General features: G+C 42.6%; 1 protein-coding gene across 1 annotated transcript in view; it reads left to right on the forward strand.

Moving 5' to 3' along the window:
• Window positions 1–20501: 20501 nt before the first annotated feature.
• The window catches only part of Klc (kinesin light chain), a gene marked incomplete in the record, with an annotated part of 131379 nt that continues 129746 nt past the window's right edge, over window positions 20502–22134 (forward strand). Inside the window, 1 exon segment of the mRNA XM_070102101.1 lies at window positions 20502–21321. Coding sequence (XP_069958202.1) covers window positions 21293–21321 — 29 coding nt within the window.

Genomic DNA, 22134 nt, shown 5'->3' on the forward strand with positions numbered 1-22134 from the left:
GAATTTAGGGGACCAAATAAATTTCCACAGTTTACTTCCCACCACGTTTTCGTGCCTGTAGCTGTTCATCGTTTCCAGCAGCCATTCGTGCTTGTTCAAGCAAGTTGATTAGTGTCTACCTGTGAAAGCGATTAATAATTTAACCATGAACAACCTTTCAAAAGGTAATAAATAATAAAAAGCAAATACCTTGGTGATATTGAATTAAACCAGACAGTCACTGTCGGACATTACACTTAAGAAGCGTGCCTGTCTCGCGATTAGCGAACGGAGGATCGAGCTGAATGACACACAGGTTTAGTGCTTCACATAAAGTAAAAGTAATAGCAAATGAATTGAGAGCTTATTCTTAACTGTTTAGACGTGTAAAGCACCTAGGCACACAAACAGGGTATCGAAGGTTGAATTTTGCAAGGTGTTCGTTACAAGTGCCCGAGATCCAGTATTGGCAGGACCTGGCAGACTTTGCAAGGGCAATAGTGGATATACTGCAGAGATTACGATGAAACAGAGAGATTAAGGGTGACCATTTGTGTGATCTGTAGAGGGGTGTTGATAACACTGTACCATAGCAGTGTTGTGTAGGTGTTGATACACAGTACCAAAGCGGTGTTGTGTAGAGGCTATGTATTGCACCAAAGCAGTGTTGATATGCGCGCGCGCACTGCACCATAGCAGTGTATCAGGTGTAAACTGACAACACTCCAGTATACATTTTAACTGAGGCAGGGAGTGGCGCACTAGCCCTAAATTGGTTATTTAACAGGTGTCCACAGCAGTGGCACGCCCTACCCACTTAATTGATTTGTAATTATTTACACATTGGATGTGGCGCAGGCTATATCACTTGTCTTATTGGCTTTATTGGATAAACTAATGAAAGTTAATAATTTTTGTTAGGTGTGGTCCAGGCATATATTAATTGAATTAGAGGATTAGATAATTTTTTATTTGTTTGATGTGGAATTGATGTTTGAATTGTTCAGTGTAGGATGTAGAATCAGCCGAGAAAATCATTCACTGTTTATTGGTGGACTTGGTATCCAAATGTGTCATTGGATCATGAATTCCTTTTTTAATTATTTAACTTTTTAGGGGGCTATGACAAATGTCAATGGTTGACTCCAACCTGACTACTGTATTGCGAGTTATTGGTTGAGGTGGTGGTGGTGTTGGTAGGATGTTTGTTACTTGATTAATAATTAGGCAAAATCTCCTGGTATGAGTGTCATATTGCGACCCGCTCAGTGGTACTCTCCTAGTTGTACTCGTTTTTGCAGGGGTCGAATCATAACTCATGGCCCCGTCTCTTAACTCTTATTTGCCAGTTTCGCCGATTTCTGGCCTCCAGGACCTGATCATTTCTACTCGTGAAACTATTATATTTGCACCGACCATATTAGAAAATATTCCCGACCTTGTATTAAAAAATAATGAGAATCTGATATGAAACATAAGAGTTGAATGTACATACTCTTGACTACAATTTCATTGAAGCTCAGACCTGCGAGTACACTGTTCTTGAACCAAAAAAAAAAAAAATACAGTGATAAGGGTGTATTCAGCAAATTCAACTTCAATAATATATACATAAACTGGGTTCTAAATCATTACCTTACTGAAATATGCTGGGAAGATAGCGTAAGTAACATGAATTTAAACCAGTCAGTCTAGACTCTAGAAGATGAGCCCAGTGGCACTAGAAGTATCCTCCAGACTCATAGTTAAGAGAAGATGCACGTTAGAAAGATGCTCCCTCTATAGATGAAGATGAAGTTACTAAATTGCTCAAAGTCATCATACTTTTTCTAGGGCGAAAGAGAAAACCTGCTTAGATGGGGACTAAGGAAAAGATGAATGCATCAATAATAAAAAAATACACCATCGTACAGAATACAGTGGAGAGGGGGAGCAAAAATTAAGCTATTAATGAAACTTAAAAAAAAAAAAAAAAAAACTATTTTTGCTCATTGACAAATCCTGGACAAAAACTACAAAGCATTAGGCTCTTATTTGAAGAAAATGGAACTTACACCGAAGACAAAAAAAATGAAATACTGAAGTCGTTGTGGATGATTTCTGATCAGCTGGGCCTTGGTGCCTGTATTGGACTGAATGCATCTAGCGCTAACAACCTGGCTGACCAGGTCATCAATCAGAAGTCCAAGCCAAGGACGGTCGCGAGGGTAGTGACCCCAGAAATCGTCTTCATTTAACCTTCGGGATAAATTAGGTCGTATGATATTGAGGGCAGTTCGGCTTTGGTCAGTGCAACTGCGTATTAGATTATAATTTTGTTTTTGTCTGGGTACACCTTGAATTCATTGTGATACTTGGTTATAGTGTATCGAGTATGATCACGATGAGGGATCTTAAGTAGGAACAAAACAGTGATGGGCCTCACTGTTTTGTTTGATGTAGTTGGTGCTAGTGCGATTGTTGATAGCTGTTTAAGAGGCACTCATAAACTCGTTTTTGGTTGGTTGCCATTGTAAATTTGTGTTTTAACGGACCAATTAAACACGACATGGCTGAGCGGAAATTGGTTGCACATACACGTCACACAAATCCCACTGACTATTTTAACACTGTCGAAATGCGTAGAGCGGACCTGTCGTTAATATTTAGTGTTGTTTTTAATGGCGTCTGACAGATTGTGGCATAAAACTGGTCTGGGATGTTAGTCGTATTACCGTTACTGTTTTATTTATTATTTACCAATATTGGGTACATCTGCAGTGTGCGGGTATGATAGTTTTCATTGTGGGAGCAAAAGTTAACTATATTTCCCAGGCAAATTCTATTATACCTATTCTGTCAGTCTGAACTGGGAGGCTTCAATAGGGCGATGAAAATATTGTCAGTTATTCCACTCTTTGTATTGTTATGAGAGCTTCAAATGTTTAGTTTCAACAGAGCTGAAGTTATTTACTTGAGAATTACAATGTCAGGCTTCTGGGAGCTTTTATTAGAATTGGGTGCGTCTGCAGTGTGCTGGTACTCTATATGATACTTATATTGTGGGTTAGATGAGGGGGAGAGGGGGATATATAGGGATAGAGGAAGAGGGTGAGTGATGAATGCAGTATGTGCGCGCGCCGGCATTTTAATAAAAAAAAAGCCTGCAAACTTCGTAAAATTATGGCATTGCTCTATTTTTTCCCTCAACTTGGTTAGGGAGAGTTTGGAATATGCCTTATGTTAAACCTTAGCTTCCTTTATACTGTGCAGTGTCCATGTGATGCTATGGTAATGCTTCCCTGCGCCTGTGTAGAGGGCAGCAGTTTCATGCGGCGCCTGGTGCTTGCTGAAGTCCAGGATTACCATAACTGATGAAGTTGAGGCTGTTGGCGCTCATGTGGTGTTCTTGATTATCTTTTGACCCTTATATAACCCTTCCTTCTATGTACTCGCTCTTCCCTCCTGAATACTCGTTCTTCCCCTCCTGTGTATTCTCTCCCCTCATATACTCTTCCTCAAGTTCTGGTATTCGTGTCATTTTCGTCGTGTTTTAATATATTTCATGAAGAGTTATGTTTATTGTCCACAGAGTATGTCATTATTGCAGCGATACCTCACGTCTCCTCGTTCCCCCTAACGCCACGTTCTTCCCTCACGTCTCGTTTCCCCTCACGCCGGCTAGTACTCCCTCGCGGCTTTTTTTTTTTTTAACCCCTTACGGCTCCTCGTTCCCCCTTGTTTCCTCTTTTTCATAATCTCATTACAACTTTCAGACGGTTCCTGTTTTATTCTCGGGTATTTTTTCCTAGTGCATCTAGTGGTGAAGAGGGAAGGATTGAAATGTTCCACACTAACCTTTCCTACATCTAGTGGGGAAAGAGAAGAAGGAAGTCTAAAGTAACATTTCTTTACCGTAGAGTTTTTAAGGAACTTTTCACTGGTCTGACATGGCTCCAAGTGAGTGGTCATGCGTCCAGCATCCATAAAGTTTTGTGTTACTCGTGACTTCTCTTAGCAAAATTGTTTCTTTTAGAGTGGGATTAAGGCTGATAAGTATTGCTTTGGATTTGTTTTCAAGTATATTTATTCAACTACATTTACTTCTTGATTCCGATATTAATCGCCCCAACTGTTCAGTCCAAGACCGGGACTCCTGGTTGATGGTCTGATTAGTTAGCTTGTTGGTGCTATTAGCACGCAGTCCACTGTAGGCACCATAACCTGGCTTATCGGGAATTGACTTAAGAAACTTGACAAATTAATGTCAGTGTGTTTCTCTGGAAACTAAAATATGCTAACTGTTAGTGGTTCTTAGGATCATCGCCCCCGTGGCTCGATCTCAGACCAAGCCTCCTATATTGGGAATGAAATATTACATAAATAGACTATTAAGAAACGTACAAAAGTATAGATAAGTGTATCCTGAATATAGGTAAAAGTTTGAGAGATTTACTCACCATCTTACTTGTCCATGAGACAGTAAGAAAATACTAGCAATACTACCAGAGTAAAATATTTAACCGGCTTCTGTTTCATACTGTGGGACACGACTTTAACACAGTAAAAACGTTTAATATTTGTACCATTGCCCCTGTCTTTTCTTTGTTAGGGATACAGCGTTAAACTGTACAAAAACTTTTGTCATATTTACAAGAGTTAATAAGTTAATATTACAACGTTATCACCTTCGTAAAGCATTAATGCCAGGGTTTCTTATTAAGGAAGATTTACGCTAGGATGATAGTAAACATGTTTCACGCCGGTCTGTGAGTTTGTGTTGCACAAAAGTTCTTGGACCTATTTAGTTTGTGTTAATGAGTTATATGGGAAAAATGGACCCTTTCATGTTGCTGCAAAACTGTTAAAGAGGCTAAGACAGACGGGACTGCAAGATACTACAAGAGGACTTGAACAGTCTACAGCAGTGGTCCAGGAAATGACTACGGGACGTCAATCCCAACAAATGCAAGGTGGTGGTGATGGGAACAAAAAAGTTAGAGGCTGGAGGCAGCATACCACCTGAAATAGAGGGAACTTGGACTTGGGAGTGGGCATCACACCCAACCTCTCGCCTGAGGTAAACCACAAGCACAGTAACAGCGGCGGTATATGTAATGCTGGCAAATTTAAGAATTACTTTCAGAAATCTGAATAAGGAGTCATTCAAAGAACTGTACATGAAACGATAGCGTCAGTCCAGGGGTATTTGGCTTCATTAAATCCTAAACTCATGAGGCATACAGGAAAAGAGAGAGAAAGCACAGAGGTTTGGCGCAAGGTTGGACCCTGAAGTAAATGATCTTTAAACCAGAGAAAACATTTAGACAAGGTAGAAGACATGGAAATGTGGTTCATTTGATGCAGAAGCAATTAAAAATTTTCGCTGAGTGTAGTATGAGAGACAGCACAAAGAGGCCCAGGAAGAGACCAGATAATCATGACGCAAGTAGGAGTGCAAGTTACGGAGCTCAGCACTAGCCCTCACAACTGGGAGGGTACGTACACACGCACGTACGCGCACATTTATTTAGTCGTAGGTCAGAGAAATGTCAAGCAGATAGGAAGCTAAATATATTACTGACAGATTATCTTGCTTTTGAGACCTACACTTATGATTGCTTCCAGCAGTTCTTGGCAAATTAGACCTTGCTAGGGTGATTACATCTTAAGACTGCTCACAAGATTTACAAGAGTCACCAGGTATGAGACGCTGGGTGTCTTTTTTTGTACTTAATACCTGAGCAGTACTGCTGCTCCCAAGGTAACATGTAATTAATTAAAAGATTTTATCTAACAGGAAACCGATATATTTGGTGTATTTTCTTACCGTAATTCTGCCTCAGTGAAGCGTTGTAACTGGTGGATGCATCTGGTTGCCTGCTGCTCTTTCCGCTACGACGAGCACTAAAATGTTGACTTCGGCAGTGGAAGTAATTTATTAGCATTGCAAATTGCATGCAAATGAACTTCGAGCATTGCAGTGCCAGACAGGATATATATAGTATAGAAGCTTCTAGCAGTAACATTTTCTCCTGCAGAGAAAGGAGTTATTTATATTGTTCTCTGCAGTGATTTACTCATTGCGTAATCAACGAATTATTAGAAACCTGAGTAACATCAGATCCTGAGGTGTGACCTTCATTAAATATATTTAGTGAAAATGTACTCTAGGAAGCTACGTACATAGATAGCCAGAGAATTTGGAAGAGTTCATGATCAGCTTGGCTGTGGTGCTCGTAAGCTTGACTTCAGGTTATCAACCAAGAGGCTTGGTCTGGGACCAGGGTGCGTGGGCGATGACCCCAGAAATCAACCAGAGGTAAACGCATTAATAATACGAGAATCAGGAAGCCGCAATTGCAAAAGTGACGAGTTTTTGTTTTAGGACAGGTAATAACACAATTCATACATTAAAAGAAAAGACAGTAACTGAAATATAAAAGGCTTATTCAAAGTGAATACATGAAGCAGTCATTAAAGAAGATACAAGACTCCTGTTAGGTACTGTATTCATGCTATGTATGAATACCTGCACACTCACCTTCATCAGATTTCGGTAAGATTGGAAGTAGTACAAGTATACTGTACGTAAGAGCTACAACGTAACACATTACTCAGTATTATATATAAATAGCAACTCTTCAACCCCTTGTATACAAATATAATGAAACGTTGAATTACATAAATGTTCCCTAGGTTGGTCCTCTCAGAGACTTTGAGCTACAGCTGTCCTTTAATTTCTGATAACTGTGTGCATGATGACCCAGGCATCACTGGATGTTGGCTATTAAGTCATGTAGTATCTTGATGGTTCAGGTTGTGTAATTATTGATATGGTACATGGTAAGGCAAGGGGACCACTTCTCAGACTCACACTGATACCAACTCCTCGTTGTCAGTCTTCACCAGCTGTCAAATCATGCACGACTTCACAGGTGTTAAACACTGTCCAGGTGTAGGTCTATCTATCTATTGTCTATTCCGCTGCCCAGTCTCAGACCAGAGTTCCTGGTTGATGACCTAACCATTCAGGTAGTTAATGCTAGCAGCACGCAGTCCAGCATGGGACACTACCTATTTCATATTAATATAAATCGTATTTTTTAGGTTGAGCAGTAGATTACATATCTGTAAGGTATCAGTCAGCTTAATAAAATGTGAAAGTGTACATTTTGTTACTGATATGTACTCTAATGGGATAATGAAGTGGTTAGTGTAACTTGTGAGTATAATGTGAATTTACTTTATCGTAAATATCTTTACGATATTATCTAACATTGTCTAGCTTTCATTGATCAAATTAAGTAGTGTGGTTATTGATCTTTTTTACCTGCATAGGGTCCTGGAGACCATCGTTCCCGCGACCCGGGAGGCCAGGCCTCCCTGACGAGGGTGTTATTAGTGAGGGTGTTGGTGCTGGCTGTATTGAGAATGGTGTCAGCCTGGCTGGTAGGCACGAGGACAAAGATATTGATTGTTGCTTGTGTGGCATTCTCTCTCAACCGTGTCCCTCGTCTGACCTGCTCACCTCGGTTCATTCACTCCGCTCATGTGAAAATATTTCCAAGAGTTTCCCCATGCAAGCCTCGATGTGGCCTTGAAATGTTATTTTTGAGGTCCGAATGTAAAGTCAGGCAGGGCTGTATTAAAATTAATTGGAGTTGGTAGAGAGGCTGAGAAGAGGTAGCGGCAGCTTTGGGGAATCCGTCTCCCCCCCCCATCCTTCCCCTCCCCCCATCCTTCCCCTCCCCTTTGCGAAGGCTGCAGTGTTGGCACCTGAAAGTTCGCGGTGAAGAGTCAAGTGAACGTTAAAGAGTTAAAGACTTAAACATCTTTCATATATAAGTGGAATTACTAACAGACTCCTAGTTGTCTTCAGGAGAACTGGGCTAGTTCCTCTTGTAAGTTTCTCATCAGCTGAGCTATAGTGCCTACAAGCCACACAACTCTGCTGATCGGGCACTGAATTTAGGTATTTGACCTGTCCAGTTCCCTATTGAAGACTACCAGGGGTCTAGTTACATTGTGAACCACGCAGATAGTAAGCTAGTAAAAAGCAACCATTCAGGTAAGTTCTGCTGTCGTACTATACGAGTAAGACATGTTTTGCACTCTGCCAAATAGCAGGTAAATCTTGTAAACTACTATTCGTTTAGTTAACTCAACTTTAATGTTCTGTACATTTTTAATTATTTTATCTCTGTAATGTTTGTTTCTTAATTTCATATGCCTGGCCTGAAACCGGGCCGATGTGACGATGATCCCAGAACCATGAACATCTGTTAATAGATATAAATTCTTTGGGGTGGGGAGGGACCGGGTACCTTCACCCTGTCCTTGTTAATTTTTAAAACCTGGACAGTATAGCGATGAGGCCTGAGGTGCCGTAATTAAACCCGTGAATTTATCATTTTTATGGAGCATGTGTTTACAAAGCCCATGTACCGGGGAAAAAAAAGCTGACTTTATTTATAGCCTTGTATGAAACAAGGTATTAAAATGTTGTGTCCAGTTAAAAGCACGTTTTAATAGTTATTAGTTTAATACTATGTAAAGTATACTTATTAGTTTAGTATATATGTGAATTATGATGTCTTGTATGGTATAAATGAAAATGTTTAGTTGTCACCGTTATTATTTTACGATTACATGATGGTAGTGCCTTTGTTATTTAAGGTCGTCATATATAGTTTTATATATACGTTTAATTAGGCGGTCACAGAAAAGAAAGTGACAGTTTGGTATTTGCCTCATAGGTGGTTGCTGAAATAAAGGTGAACGTCTGTTTCTTTATCAGTTGTGACCTCGGGTGTTTACTGTGAAAAGAAGTCTAACGTTAAAAAGTAAACTATTTCTCTAATCTTTTATAATGTGACGAGCTTGTACCTTCCCCAGTTCATCAAAGTTTCATACTTCAAACTCTGCAAACCAAAATTGCATTTTTCCGTGCGCACCCGCCAACCTTCTTGTCCCCCTTTGTTTACCTGCCTGCCCGCTTGTTCTGCCTGCCTGCTCTGCCTGCCTGCCCGCTTGTTCTGCCTGCCTGCCCGCTTGTTCTGCCTGCCTGCCCGCTTGTTCTGCCTGCCTGCTCTGCCTGCCTGCTCTGCCTGCCCGCTTTGTTCTGCCTGCCCGCTTGTTCTGCCTGCCTGCTTGTTCTGCCTGCCCGCTTGTTCTGCCTGCCTGCTCTGCCTGCCCGCTTTGTTCTGCCTGCCTGCTCTGCCTGCCCGCTTTGTTCTGCCTGCCTGCTCTGCCTGCCCGCTTTGTTCTGCCTGCCCGCTTTGTTCTGCCTGCCTGCTCGCTTGTTCTGCCTGCCTGCCTGCATTATCCACGGCATTGTTTTCCAGGTTGCAGAATTGCCTGCTTTCTCGTATTGATTATCCTTTTTCTGTCTGGTATTGATTTTGGGTATTCAGGTTGATAATGAAATATTCGGAATTGGGTAACAATTAGGTCTGTTGCTACCATTAAAATTTGTGTGGTGTGTGTGGAGGTTTCTGGGATCATCACTCCCCCTATGGTTGACGGTCTGTCATTGAGGCTGTTAGTGCTCCAGACACACAGTCGCTTCCGTAGTTAGTGGGTGTTTCACCATATTAGATCATTCTGGCTTTACACGGACGTACTCTCAGCGAGGCTCTACATAAACCTAGTTTCATCTGTACTTAAAAGCCCTCACTTTTCGAGGCTGTAAAGCCTCAAAAAGTGAGAGCTTTCCTCTACATTATTCAGTCTTGCTCATTAATATTTGCTCTTGCTGTGTACCTTCGTTGTGAAATTGATATGGATGTTGACACGATCATTGCCAGCAGTTACGTCGGATCTGATGTTCTTATTTTACCTGAGTAGCAGCAAAGAAAAAAAAATCTTATTTGTGTGGGTGTGGCTCACCAAACTTTAATGGCTTTTTTCATGATTATAATGCGTGTGAGAAAGTTGTGTGCGTCTGGGAGACGTGCAGGAGAGAGCTCTCAAAGTTTACACATTACGTCGCCACACACTGCACAAAGATGGTCCCTTGTTGCATGCTAGTCTCTACTCCAAATTCAGGCACCTGTGCGTCCCCCCCCCTCTCTCTCTCTCTCTCTCGTGCAAGTTTTGTATACCTGCTGTAGTTCTCGTCTTCTACAATAGTTTTTTTTCTTGTGTTTTAGTGTACAGGTATTTATAACATTCTCAAACATTACTCAGGTGATATACGAGAAATTCAGTAAGATTGATTATTAATTATTATGATTATTTACATTAGTTATAGTATATTTGTGGAAAGTGTTAAATCCGTAGGGGTCATACAGTGCCTGGAGAATGGGAGGTAATCGGGTTAAATCGAAGAAACGGAATTACAACTTCACTTAATTAGCTCAAGATCCCATTACAGGCATCAAGGCACGCCCTCTGAAGGGTAGGTGTTCAAGAAATCAACTAGTAAACAAAATGGCCGATCAGCCGGGGTGGGGCGGTTATTTGGGCCTGAGAACCGTAGCCGACTAGCACCAGCAACCTGGTTAACCAGTCAGTCATTAGGGAAGCTTGGCCCCAGGCCGGGCTGTAGAATAATTTTCGATGCTGGTCACTGGTATACCGTAGTGGGAATCCCTTCCCTCTTCTATGGTAATGCCAGTTAACACACACACACGCTCGACAGCTTATGTTAATAAATAAATATACGTGCACTCACACCTGAATAGCTCTCACGTTTATTGCATACACGTGTATCGCGCAATATGTGAATGAAAAACACTATGCACCATGAGTACCTTTACCAAGAATAATTACTTTTATACTTAGCTCTGTGAAGCAACTAGCACCGCACCGTGTACGTTGTGAAGCGTGGAGTTCACCGCACCGTGTACGTTGTGAAGCGTGGAGTTCACCCCACCGTGTACGTTGTGAAGCGTGTTCACACCGTGTACATTGTGAAGCGTGTAGTGTGTTCACACCGTGTACTTTGTGAAGTGTGTTGTGTGTTCATACCGTGTACATTGTGAAGCGTATAGTGTGGAGTTCACACCGTGTACATTGCGAAGTGTGTAGTGTTCACACCGTGTACATTGTGAAGCGTATAGTGTTCACATCGTGTACATTGTGAAGTGTATAGTGTGGAGTTCACACCGTGTACACTGAAGTGTGTAGTGTGTTCACACCATGTTAATTGTGAAGCGTGTAGTGTGGAGTTCACCGCACCGTGTACATTGTGAAGCGTGTAGTGTGGAGTTCACCGCACCGTGTACATTGTGAAGTGTGTAGTGTGGAGTTCACCGCACCGTGTACATTGTGAAGCGTGCAGTGTGGAGTTCACCGCACCGTGTACATTGTAAAGCGTGCAGTGTGGAGTTCACCTCACCGTGTACATTGTGAAGCGTGCAGTGTGGAGTTCACCGCACCGTGTACATTGTGAAGCGTGCAGTGTGGAGTTCACCGCACCGTGTACATTGTGAAGCGTGCAGTGTGGAGTTCACCGCACCGTGTACATTGTAAAGCGTGCAGTGCTGGTGTTTACTTAAAAACAAAGCAGCAAAGTGATCTGCACAAACGCTAACGGATTTGCAAGAAACACTAAAGAAAACATTGTAAAGACAGGAGGAATCATGAGATACGTCTCTGCTTACAGAAGGACATGGCGGCCATAATCGAGTTAGTCACTGATGGCGGCCATAATCATCAGGATACAGAAGTTAGTCACTGATGGCGGCCATAATCATCAGGATATAATTCTGAATATCTGCAAGTGAGCTGAAAAAGTGATACTGATGGCGGCCATAATCATCAGGATATAGAAGTTAGTCGTAGCACCATGAAAATAAATTCAACGTAAACAGCAAATCCGTCAGTGAATAACCTTTATAGAAACAATAAATGAAGCTGCAACAGCAATAAATGCAGCAACATCAACAGCAGCAATAAATGCAGCAACATTTCAATAATACATCCAGAAACATTTAGGCAGTAATCTAGCAACACTCGAGTGATTAATCCAGCATCATTCAAATAAATCTAGCAGCTCTCAATGCATCCAACGGCATTAAGTAATCCAGAAATATTCGGTCAATAAATCCAGCAGCATAAACTGAAGCAGCAAGACTACAGCGGGATTACATGGAGCAACAATTTCATAACTAGCAGGCTGGGATATCCTGTGTAATTTAGCGTTGTGTGTATTGTCCTGGGAACACTGTAAATGTTCCATGCTGTCTGCCGCCACCAGCTGAGACACGGTGTTATCTTGAGTTAGGAAAGACAGCCTTAGAATTGTGGTTGGGTGCAAGGGTAAGGCTGGGGTGCTGGTGTGAAACGGGTGTAGGGGTTCAGGTGGAAAGCTGGAACTCCCTATTAATAAATATATGACAAGTCTGAAATATTTAAGGCCTATGGAGAGCCTAGACATAGGCGTCTTCCTACAAGCTCTGTAAAACAGTGTCCCCCGCTACACAAGTGGCAATAAAACTGTCACAAACCAGAGTCGGCTATAGTCGGAGGACACTGATGTCACTGTTCAGAATCTTTGAGAAGAGCAGAAGGAAGCAAGATTACTGAGCACGTGTAATCACATGCTCAGTAATCTTGGGTTATGGGCCTGCCCGATAGTAATTACCCCTTTATCGGGCAGGCCCATAGCCCAAGACAGCAGCTGTTGAAATTAAACCAAGAAGCTCCTTTCTTCCTAGCTGGTAGACACTGTCTCGTGGTTTTGAATGCACTGCAAGACAAACAACATATAAACGTTACTTTAACATATTTAACATATAAACGTATTTTATTAAGACTTTTCGAAATCACTCACGCAGTATGGCCTTTGTATACAAGCTTGTAAAATTTGTGAAAATGGAAAAGTTTACAGTTGGGTGTATAACTTACCATTAAACCGGATCCATGTTATAATTGTAGTGATTTAAACAAAGAAGTTTAGTGTGCATGACGACTCCAGCCTCACGATGATTCCTGTGGATGTGTTATCAATTCTTAATTTTTTTTTATGAATATTCAACACTGCCTTTGTTTAAAAAAGTTGGTAGATAAGACACATAGGCAACATTTAGGCAACTTTATTCCGAAACGTTTCGCCTACACAGTAGGCTTCTTCAGTCGAGTACAGAAAGTAGGCAGGAGCAGTAGAGATGTGAAGACGATGTAATCAGTCCGTCACCCTTGAAGTCGTAGATTTGAGGTTGTCAGTCCCTCAGCCTGGAGAAGTTCTGTTCCAAAGTCTGGAACTAACTGTTATTGAATTAACACATCTGTGCCCAACCGTTGCTCAGTTCAGGCTTTCTCTTTCTCTCTTTTTTTTTATTTCCTCTTTCTCTATCCACTATCTTTCTCAAAAAAAAAAAAAGAAGCATGGGCCCACTAAGCTTTTCCCCGTCTCATAACCTGATATAGTTTAGACAAGTTCATAATATATTTACATTTGTTAAGATGTCCCCGGAATGTTTTTTTCCCCCTCGATTTTCAGATAGGATCAAGTACATAGTGACAAACATCACATTCAAGGCTGGATAAGAGGTATTGTAAATAAAAACATTAAAACATTTATTGAGGAAACGTTTCGCCACGACTAGTATTTTCAGTTCTAATGGAGTCACTCATGGTGAAACGTTACATCAATGAATGTCTTGAATTGTTTGTATCTGTATCTACTTATTGAACGTTAAACAGGAGGTTGAAGATACAATACCAGTCTTGATAGTTAAGGGAAGAAGCACATGTATGTAATTATCTTGACTACTTAGCAGTCATTCGGATCAGGGAAAAGAAATTTGCTCTTATTTGTTTGAGGGTACTATACGTATTTGTAATCCCCTGTTGACTAGAAGACATTGATCAGATACTGAACCAATTGAACTTTAAACCTTAAATATTGCTAGGAAAAAAATCAAATCCTCTATTGTAATTCTTTAAAATTGACGTTTTTAACAGGGTATGAACATTAATAAAAAAAATTTGTAAGCAATTAATACGTATCAAAGAAATAATATTGTTATGCATAAAAGTTTATAAAATGCAAACTTTGTAAGGACTGTGGTAAGGTTTAATTGAATTGGGGTTTAAACATCAGGCTTGTGGAACACGAATGTTCGGTCAGTGATGAAGAGGAAAACTCAAGTTTACAAACACGCTTAAAAAGTATCGAATTCACTTGAGAAATTCTACAATTATTTGCTCCCAAAATTATAGTTATAAAATGAAGATAAGCTAATCCATTATAAATATATTCTAAACTTTTAATAGTTAACCTGGACAGAGGATACCGGATCCATAAGATTAAGCTTTGTGACGGCTAATACCTCAGTCTCTCTCTCTCTCTCTCTCTCTCTCTCTCTCTCTCTCTCTCTCTCTCTCTCTCTCTCTCTCTCTCTCTATCTCTCTCTCTCTCTCTCTCTCTCTCTCTCTCTCTCTCTCTCTCTCTCTCTCTCTCTCTCTCTCTCTCTCTCTCTCTCTCTCCCCCCCCCCCCCTCTCTCTCTCTCTCTCTCTCTCTCTCTCTCTCTCTCTCTCTCCCCTCTCTCTCTCTCTCTCTCTCTCTCTCTCTCTCTCTCTATCTCTCTCTCTCTCTCTCTCTCTCTCTCTCTCTCTCTCTCTCTCTCTCTCTCTCTCTCTCTCTCTCTCTCTCTCTCTCTCTCTCTCTCTCTCTCTCTCTCTCTCTCTCTCTCTCTCTCTCTCTCTCTCTCTCTCTCTCTCTCTCTCTCTCTCTCGCGCTCTCTCTCTCTCTCTCTCTCTCTCTCTCTCTCTCTCTCTCTCTCTCTCTCTCTCTCTCTCTCTCTCTCTCTCTCTCTCTCTCTCTCTCTCTCTCTCTCTCTCTCTCTCTCTCTCTCTCTCTCTCTCTCTCTCTCTCTCTCTCTCTCTGTACGTTATCAGGAAACGGGTGGGGCTTGAATCCATAGATGAGTCCTAAAATTCAGAGTAGTGCATTAAACACTGCATCAGGTAGCTCCAAGATTCATCCAACTAGGTATGTTTCTGTACACCATAAGGAGGTTAACAGGAACCACAACTGTGACCACAAATCCCTCAGCCACGTTGGTATGGGATTAGTCTGCAAAAACCTGCATTTGTGGTTACAGTGGTGGCCCATGCTAACTTCCCCAGGGTGTATAGAAATATACCTAGTTGGATGAATCTTACTCAGTTGGCCAAGTGGTTAGCACACTGACCTGAGTTTTAGGATTCACCTTCCACTGGTTCAGACTTCACCCGTTCCCTGATTTATTTGCAGTTGTGTTATAACGATTTCGTGAATCAAATAGTGTGTTCGCGCGCGTTTGTTTTAGTTGGGGATCTGTGAAACAGTGATATAATGATTTCTAGGCTATGCAGGGAATGACAAGTTTCTATACTATGGTCCTCTATCCTGCTATTTTACCTGAATGATACCTGAAAATGAGCCATGGGGATTGTTGTGTTGTAGGTTGACCTGGTCACCGCCAGATGGAGAGACCCGGGATGAGTAGACGTGCCACACCCCAACTCTGGGTTAGACTTGACTCTGGGCTCACTGATTGCTCATTTTGTTACATCACTCAATATTTCAGAATGCTTTAGCATTCTGAAATATTGAGGATATGTTGTTAAAGAGCTTGACTTACCGGAATCCTGTATATGCTGTGACAGGTGTATTGATTGCTGCTAGGCAGGTGTTTCCAGTATTTCGCAAATCTTCATCTGGTCAGATGCTAGCGCCAGGATGGCACATCCAGTTTGTCTCAACAATTTTCTTCTCTCATGGCGCCCCCGTCCCTTCCCGTCCTGACTTGGGAAGTGGAAGACTGGTAAAATGGTACACCCTTCCTCTGGTAATAGCGGCGGCGTTAAAAAGAGCAGAGGTAGGTGTACAGGAGGGCCCCGTTTATACAGCAGGTTTTGGGCTACTGTAAAGCTAAAATCGCTGTAAAGTGAAACACACTTTCTTCACTTTCAAATGCATATAAAAACCTGATAACATGTCTACACTATCATATAGTGAGTATTAGAATTAGGCCTACAAAATACATATACAGTACACACATTACTTGAAATAATATTGTTCTTAGCTTATACTGAGTGGTGAATATATTTATTGTAGGAAGTCTGAATAAATGCAGAATAGGTATAATTGAAAACTGCTGTATTAGCGAAACGCTGTAAAGCGGAGGCTGCCTGTATAGAAGAAAAAGTGCAGAGGGCAAAATAATTGTACATGTATGGTGCGAATGGATGAGGAATGTGTAAAATTGTGGATTATAGCTTCAGAGAGTGTCATGTGATTCAAATTTTAAAATCATTTTGAAAACGACGTAGGAATGGTGAGGTGCCTACCTAGTCGTCATCTTGGGAGAACAAGTTCACGGCATCACTGACTTAATAGAGCTGTGATGCATGTTCTTCAAGCTCTGAATGCTCTGTGATTTTTTTATAGATTAGCAAAATTGCATACATCAGCATTATGCTGCTACCCTGTTCTTTATGATAATTACACAGTGGGAACGAAAGATAGCCATGTTGCACAGGAAATGCAAGGAAGGGGGGTCATAGGACATTGAGAGATGGTGGGGGGGTGGAAGGTTCATAGGACCTCATCTCCGCCCCCCCCTCTTGAGAGATTAGATAATGTGGGTGAAGGGGTCATAGAGCCCCCTTCTTCAGAGATAGTGTGGGTGGAGTGGTCGTGGGGGCCCCTTGAGAGAAGATGCGGATGGTTCCTAATCATGGTCTCGGGGGATGTTTATCCAGGACAAGGATGGTGGCTCCCACCGCGGTGCTCTCACTGCCACGCCCACATGCCTTCATTAGCGCACTGGCACCGTCAGCCACTCACTCTGCGTTCTTCAATGCAAGGTAATGTTTACACGCACTTGCACTAGACCAGCACGCGCCATGCCAAAAGAAAATACCAGATTTAGGTGACATATAAATCTGCCACAAATATTGCGATTGTGGCTACCTTTCATGATAGGACAGCATAGGGAGTAGTGAATGGGTGAGAGAGAGGGCAGTGTGAAGGACAGTGGGTGAATGACGGAGAGGCTACTATAAAAGGGAGGGTTGGAGAGAGCAGTGTGAGGGAGGGAGGCTATATATCTTCCACCAATGTTCACTTGTCCTTTTAATTCGATCAGTCTATCCTTATCTGCCTTGCCAATTTCTCTTAAAATTTTCTACGTCGTAATCACGTGTTTAGATTAATTGCTGGATTATTACATGGTCTTAGATGCATTAAAACGGACAAATTGTAGTTGTTCTATAGTATACATAAACATTGCAAAAGCCTTTGAGACTTTATAGTGTAAATAGTTCACAAAATGTGCAAAAAGAATAAATAGAAAAGTGAGCCAATAGATGTTTAACTTTTTATCAAATAAACCCCAAAGAGAAGGGTCAGCAAGGTAAAATCAGAGGCTGCCATTGTGAAAATTTTATTATGAAGTCATAGCACTCGTCCATTTCTTTCTTGTTCACAATTCTGATAGATATAAATAATTACACACACATCCTTTGCAGACGATACTAGAATTTGAGAGTTGCATCCATAGGGGAGCAGCAAATCTCTAAGCTAATATATGCTCTAACATCAAACATATACCCTTGGCTTGGCCGGGTGGAAACGTTGGGCATGCTTACTTACACCTGCTGCCCCTGTTCACCAAGCAGTAAATAGGTACCTGGGTGAACATTAAAATGGTATAAAATACCGACAGATTGTTAGGTAAGACACATATGCAACAGTTAGGTATCTTTATTTCGAAACGTTTCGCCTACACAGTAGGCTTCTTCAGTCGAGTACAGAAAAGTTGATAGAAGCAGAAGATACTTGAAGACGATGTAATCAGTCCATCACCCTTAAAGTTTTGAGGTGGTCAGTCCCTCAGTCTGGAGAAGAGCATCAAGTATCTTCTGCTTCTATCAACTTTTCTGTACTCGACTGAAGAAGCCTACTGTGTAGGCGAAACGTTTCGAAATAAAGATACCTAACTGTTGCATATGTGTCTTACCTAACAGGTACCTGGGTGTTAGTCGACTGTTGTGGGTGGCATCCCAGGGGGGTATACCTCGGATAGGTCTTGGCTTTGAAATGAGCTAAGACAGGATAATAGTTTTTAGCCTGTAAAATTGATCTGTGTAAAAAGGAAAAAATATGAATCATTGTGTTTAGAAATCTTGTTTCTTAACTCTTAAAGATTTTGATGTATGTCAGTGCTTTTGGGCTGTATGTTTTGCGATTGCTTTATTGCCTCTTTTGTGGCGTGAGGCTGTATCAGCAGTTTTTAATGACTGTGTGGTGTCTCCAGTGTCGAGAATTCATCGCCATAGGATTTTTAAGGCACTTGATAATTGGGTATGCCAAATTATTGGTATCTGTGGGTAATGGCTACTTTTGATATCAGCATCGCCTTTAAATTGAGTATTGCCATCGGCCAAAAAAATTGGTATCCCATTGCTGATCAGATTCGATATTGGCCTAAAATTGAGTAACGGTATTAGTCAGCATTTTTTATTACATTTCATTACGACCTTTTTTGCAATTCTTATGAATATGAAGCTTCGCGAGTGTATTGCACTGATGGAACTAGCTTGATTACCTGGGCTTTATGCACGTGTGCTTGATCAGGTGTAGGTTCTATATTACGGCCACATACCCCATTGTTGACCTAATATATGCAGTGAATAAAGCTCTGAAAAAGTCCTTGTTAGGTTTCTAAATGCTGTTAAGGGGTTTCGTCATTTTCCATTGTGCTCCTTTGCTGTACTGTGTCGGAGCTTCCTTGGTCTTGTCCACTTTGTAAATGTTTCAACTGAACTCCAGCAGCCATTTGTTGGAATACAGTTACAACCTGACTCGATCTTCCTGGAATCCATCTATGTCATGTTTTGTTTAAATCCTTCTCGTTTGTTTTACCATGTCAGTAGCTAACACACGCACACGCGCGCAAGCGTAACAGAAGCAGTACTAGTAACAACCCATGTGTAGACTCCACTTTTTACTCTACCATTCTGATGTCTCCTCTCTTCCTGTTATTCAGTTTTGTCTTTCAGGTGTTCTCACATCTACTGGTGCACTCTAACTCCTGCTTGTTTTTATAATTTCTTGACTTATCTGTGATGTGGTGCTCCGTCAAATGCTGTGGAGGCAGGGTGGTTGATGGGGTGGATAGTGTGCGGGAGAGGGTCGGTGGGTGAAGGAGTGGACGGTGTAAGGGAGGGTGGGTTTGTGGGTGAGGGGGGGGGGTGTTTGAGTGGGGAATGAGGGTGTGGGTTGGGTGAGGGGATGGATAGTGGTTGAGTTGGGTGAGGGGACAGTGGTTGAGTTGGGTGAGGGGATAGTGAGTGGGTTAGGGGATAGTGGGTGGGTTGGGTGAGGGGATAGTGGGTGGGTTGGGTGAGGGGATAGTGGGTGGGTTGGGTGAGGGGATAGTGGGTGGGTTGGGTGAGGGGATAGTGGGTGGGTTGGGTGAGGGGATAGTGGGTGGGTTGGGTGAGGGGATAGTGGGTGGGTTGGGTGAGGGGATAGTGGGTGGGTTGGGTGAGGGGATAGTGGGTGGGTTGGGTGAGGGGATAGTGGGTGGGTTGGGTGAGCGGATAGTGGGTGAGGGAGCGGACAGTGAGAGGGGAGAGTGGGTGAGGAAAATGTGTTTGAGGGAGTGGACTGTATGATGGAAGGTGGGTGAGGGAGAGGGCTGTAGGAGGCATCATTCTGGCACGAGACTGGAAGGGGCGTGGCACACAGGGAGGATGGCCTCGGCCTTGACATTCACTGGGTTAAGGAAAGTGACGGAGATCCTGCTGGAAAGATTGTTCCAGTGCCGTATCTTCTCTCACTACTAAACGATATTCTGTATTAACATACACTATATTAACATACACTAAAATGAGTTGGTCATGTCATTGATGATTATCCTTAGTACTAGGCTGATAGTATTATGAGAATGATCCGAGACGGACGTGTATGTAGGATAAGTTTAGAATGTGAAGCTTTTGTGTAACCAGGAGAAAATGGTGTTGTAAAGTATGCTGTGTGTTGGGGGGGGGGGGCGTAGTGTTGTTGTGCGTGGCGGCACATGGTGGCTGAAAGACGGGAAGGTGGGGGGGGGGTATGAGAGGGGAGTTTGTGTGTGTTTGTGTGCGGCGCTGCTGCTGCTGCTGTATTGATCGCTGCTGCTGCTCCCAAACTGCTGCCGTCGCCACCACTACATCTTCCCTGAGACCCCCTCCACGCCCACGCCACACCCACACTTCTCTATGAATGTACACTAGCGAGAGTTTTAATGACATGCAGATGTTGATTAGTGGGGCGGTAGTTGGAGGCAGAGATGGTTATAGGGTGGGAGCGATAGGATGATAGGAAACGCATGGCGAGCGACGGCAGCCAACACGCTCGGACGTGAGGCCACTACGTTATCGTGGCCGTCACCACACCATCGCCTTCCTAGACGCCAGCTCCTCCAGCTGCGCAGGTGGTCACCCTGCTGGATAACTTACCGAGTAACACTCCTCGTCTAGGGTGACCAAGGCCGTGGTGATTGACGCGTGAGTCATACTGTCTTTGTAGATCCTCCCCCTTTGCCTCAGTCCCGCCTCCTCTATAGCACCTCCCCAGTAAACGGGGGCGTCGCCCCTCAGTCAGGCGTGCGGTAGCTGCTCGGACGGTACCACAATTTCTGCTCCGTCCTGCTCATATTCATTCTGTGATTCGAGGTGTAGTGCGGTGTGTATTGGCTCTCGGGTTGTATCGAGTGTTGTTGGCGAGGCGCAAGTCGGCTCACCTCGCTGTAATAGAGTTGTAGCCAGCCATTATTAGACATTTAAGCCGAAAAAACTAAAGTCCTTGTCACGCCCTTTCTAGCCAAATACTTTGATATCTCTTTCTAGCATCTCTGGGGTAACGTCCAGTGCCAGTAGCATAGTCTTGGCTGTGATATTAGGGAGTGGTAGCAGGTGGTTAGTCTTCATGATGACTACCCAAAGTGGTTGGTGAGGAGCCCTGACCTGAACCTTGCCCCAGGGAAGAGGTTTATATATACTTCAGGAGGATGGTTAGTGGCAGGGTGCGAGGTGGGAGTGCTGGAGTGGCCAGGCTGCTCGACTTATCAACCATCATTGATTGTGTGTGTGGTTGGTGGTGGCTTGATCAATACCCGCCTATCACTACTACCTCCTGCTGCCCCCTTCCTTAAGCTTGCTTCTGGGTACGTGGCTAGGCTTTCGCTGGCTTGTGGGCTGCCAGTCCCTGCCTGCCACATTTCCAACTCCCGGCCCAAGACACTCGGGTTAAGAAAGACTATTAGAACTGTTACCGGCAGTGCCAAGGCCAAGGTCAAGACATCAAGAACTTGCCGCTGATGACCTGGGTCAGCCTACGTCGCAACTATGTCTAAGGCTATTAACTCCTACCGAATGTGAGTACCTCATGTATAATTATAAAGGGATTAACTTTAAGGGCAATTAGGAGTCTTAACAAAGAAAGACATTAGTGTGGTAGCGAAAGCTTCGTGTGCTTGGGGTATTAATGTACTCACGTGCGCCAATAAACATCGCTGGGAAGATGACGTCATGAATGCTAGATACTATCACGTCTGGATCAGCTGATAGCGGAGGTCAGATACCGCCCTTGACTCGGGAGTAGTCAGGCATATGTAATTTATTTCCACACGATGAATAACTGATAATATCTTCATATTTTTTTAATTAGCTTAAACACTATAGGTAAATTAATAAACAGCGTGTGTCCTGATGGTGTTGTGTCTTAGCTTCTGGCCCTGTTCTTTATCTACGTCAACCAGCATTACTATATAATTTTTGTATTAAACGCTAAACCTTCTCGGATCATACAGCACAGCGGGTCTTAACATTTTATATTGAGTTTTCCCTCATTAATTCCAGATCCAGTTCCTGACACTTCCCTACTACCCTGAGACTGAAAACTAATTTCCTAACGTCTCGGGGACGTTCACTCACGTTTCTTTGCTTCTTGTTCCTCTTTAGCATCTGTTGTAGCATAATGTTAGCCTTTACTTAGGGTATATTGTAGAAATATTGTCTGTTTACCATGTTCCAGTAATAGTGAATGTGGTGTATTACCATGTCTGTCTGTACTCGTGGAGGGCAGCTGCTGAAATAATTCCATTCCAGGCAGTCAAGTCATGCGTTCTGCAAGACCGTAAGGTACATTTGTTTATAAATCGCTTGTTTATTTTATTTGCTTCTCTGTC

The sequence above is a fragment of the Cherax quadricarinatus genome, chromosome 80, assembly GCF_038502225.1.
Source record: "Cherax quadricarinatus isolate ZL_2023a chromosome 80, ASM3850222v1, whole genome shotgun sequence".
NCBI classification, from domain to species: domain Eukaryota; kingdom Metazoa; phylum Arthropoda; class Malacostraca; order Decapoda; family Parastacidae; genus Cherax; species Cherax quadricarinatus.